Source organism: Pteropus vampyrus, unplaced genomic scaffold (genome assembly GCF_000151845.1).
Source record: "Pteropus vampyrus isolate Shadow unplaced genomic scaffold, Pvam_2.0 Scaffold401, whole genome shotgun sequence".
Lineage (NCBI taxonomy): Eukaryota > Metazoa > Chordata > Mammalia > Chiroptera > Pteropodidae > Pteropus > Pteropus vampyrus.
Window position 1 is genome coordinate 95055 of NW_011889182.1, and position 2105 is coordinate 97159.

The following is a 2105-nucleotide window of genomic DNA, read 5'->3' on the forward strand; positions in this document are numbered from 1 at the left end:
GGGGGGCGGGGGGGCAAGGGCCCTCTCCTGTGTCACTCATGGCCAGCTGGGGCCATAAGCATTTGTGACCTGAATGAGGGAAAGCCACTTAACATCACCTGTGACATAGGGACAGCCCCACCAGAAGTGACCATGTGGCATACCCAGCCTGGGGTCTGGCCCGCACAGGCGCCTCATGGGAGGGTGGGCTTCGTCGAGAACCATCACCGTTGTAAAGAGCGCCTGAATGTGCTGACCCAGAGGCTCGGCGCGGGCTGCGGCCCCTCGTGGCCTCCGAGGCACACTTCTCTGGGTGCAGACCCCGCCTCTGGAGACAGCACCCCTTCCGAGGGCTCCTTGCTACACACCTTGGTGACTTCATGCTGTGGGTGTCCTCACCCCCTCCTCCCGTCCCCTAGTGTAGCGGGTCCCCCTGGGAAGATCGGTCCGGCTCAGCCCCAGAATCTGTGAAGGTGGCTTTATCTGGAAACAGAGTCTTTGCAGACTAGTTAAAGATCTCGAGATGAGATCACACTGGCTTAGGATGGACCCTTGATCCAGTGACCGGTGGCCTTGAGAGAGGAAGGGGGTGACTGAGACAGACACCTGGGGAGGACATGGGATGATGGCAGAGGCTGCAGCGATGCGGCCACGAACCCAGGACACCAGGGCAGAGGCCTGGGCAGATTGTCCCTCAGCCGCCGGAAGGAACCAGTCTTGTCATCTCCATACCGGATTCTGGCCTCCAGACGGTGAGAGAATGAGCCTCTGCTTTTCTAAGCCCCCCAGTCCGTGGTACTTTGCGGCAGGAGGCCCAGCAAACTAAACACCTGCGCTTAAACTTCAGGACGTGCCAGCAATCACGTCCCCTCCCTGAGCTTGGCCTTGGGTCACCTATCAGCGACCGATGTTCATGATGTTCATGTACAGGTGAGGCCTCACCTGTGGCAGCGAGCGAACTCCCTTCCTGTCACCTGAGGCCCTGGGGCTGGGGACAGCTGGCCCTCAGGGGGAGTCTAGACCAGGTATCAGACCTGAGTTCACTTGGGGCACGGACATGGACTTTTTGACTAAATGCCACAGGAGACCAGTTCTCAAGAAGCTCACACGGGACAGGAGTTGCGGCCCGCAGTGGGGACTGGATGGATGGTCACACTCGCGTGTGTGGACAAGTGTGCAGGGCTAGGGCCTCCTCCGCTGAGGAGGGTACAGAAGGAAGAGGAGGCCTTACTGACACGGGCTCCGGGGCCAGCGACGTCACGGGGGTGCCCCGTGGTGACTGGTGCCCGCCCAGGGCCCCCGCGTCCTCACCTGTGACAATGGCCGGGATGCCCCAGCCCATGACGTAGTAGAACCGCATGGGCCCCGCGTCGACGTTGCGAGCCTCCGTCAGCATGCGGTAGACGTGCAGACTCTCCACGAAGGTCCAGGCGAAGACACTCATGTGGACGTAGTGCAGCGTGATGGCCACCACCGTGCACAGGAACTGCCACGAGAGGGGCCGCTCAGCGCCAGCCCGGCCGGCCCACAGCCTGCGGCGCGGGCCGAGGGCCGAAGGGGCACAAGGCGGGAGGGAAGTGACCAAATCGGCCTCTCGGCAGCCGCGAGGGTCTGTGTGCCCGAAGCAGGAAATCGACTTCTTTGGTTTTTGTGTTTGGTTCACTCGACAGCACTGAGAGCCACAGGTCACAGCGCCTCGGGCTCCCGATGTGGAAGTGAGGACGGGGGCGGCGGGGGGGCAGTGAGGCACCTGGGGACCCAGGGACCCTCCCCAGCCCGGATCAGTGCCAAGAGCCAGCACTGCCTGGAGACGAGAGGCAGGCAGAGCCTCTAGCATTTCCAGTAGAAGCCGGAAATCTGTATTTTCATGTCACGGTTTCAAATTTTGAAATTTAATTCAAGGTTAAAAAAATAAATTGTGGAGGTGGCCTGCTTAGGCTGAGGGCCCCAGACCATGACCTTGGCTGGTCACCCCTGACCCCCCTGCACAGGTCTCTAGGGTCCAGCAGGTGTGGCCAGAGAGAGGGAGGAGCTTTGTGCTTCATGGCCTCAAGGGACAAGAGACAGCGAGCTGAGCTCTTCGTGCCTGAGCTGGTGGGGGCCTCCTACCTCTGCTGAAGGAAGGA

At 61.1% G+C, this 2105-nt stretch overlaps 1 protein-coding gene across 1 annotated transcript in view; it reads right to left on the bottom strand.

Annotated features, from left to right (window-relative positions):
- The window catches only part of CELSR1 (cadherin EGF LAG seven-pass G-type receptor 1), a gene marked incomplete at its 5' end in the record, with an annotated part of 124261 nt that overhangs the window by 11594 nt on the left and 110562 nt on the right, over positions 1-2105 (bottom strand). The window contains one exon of the mRNA XM_023523686.1: positions 1291-1465. Within this exon, the coding sequence (XP_023379454.1) occupies positions 1291-1465 (175 nt within the window). The remainder of the gene's footprint in view (positions 1-1290; positions 1466-2105) is intronic.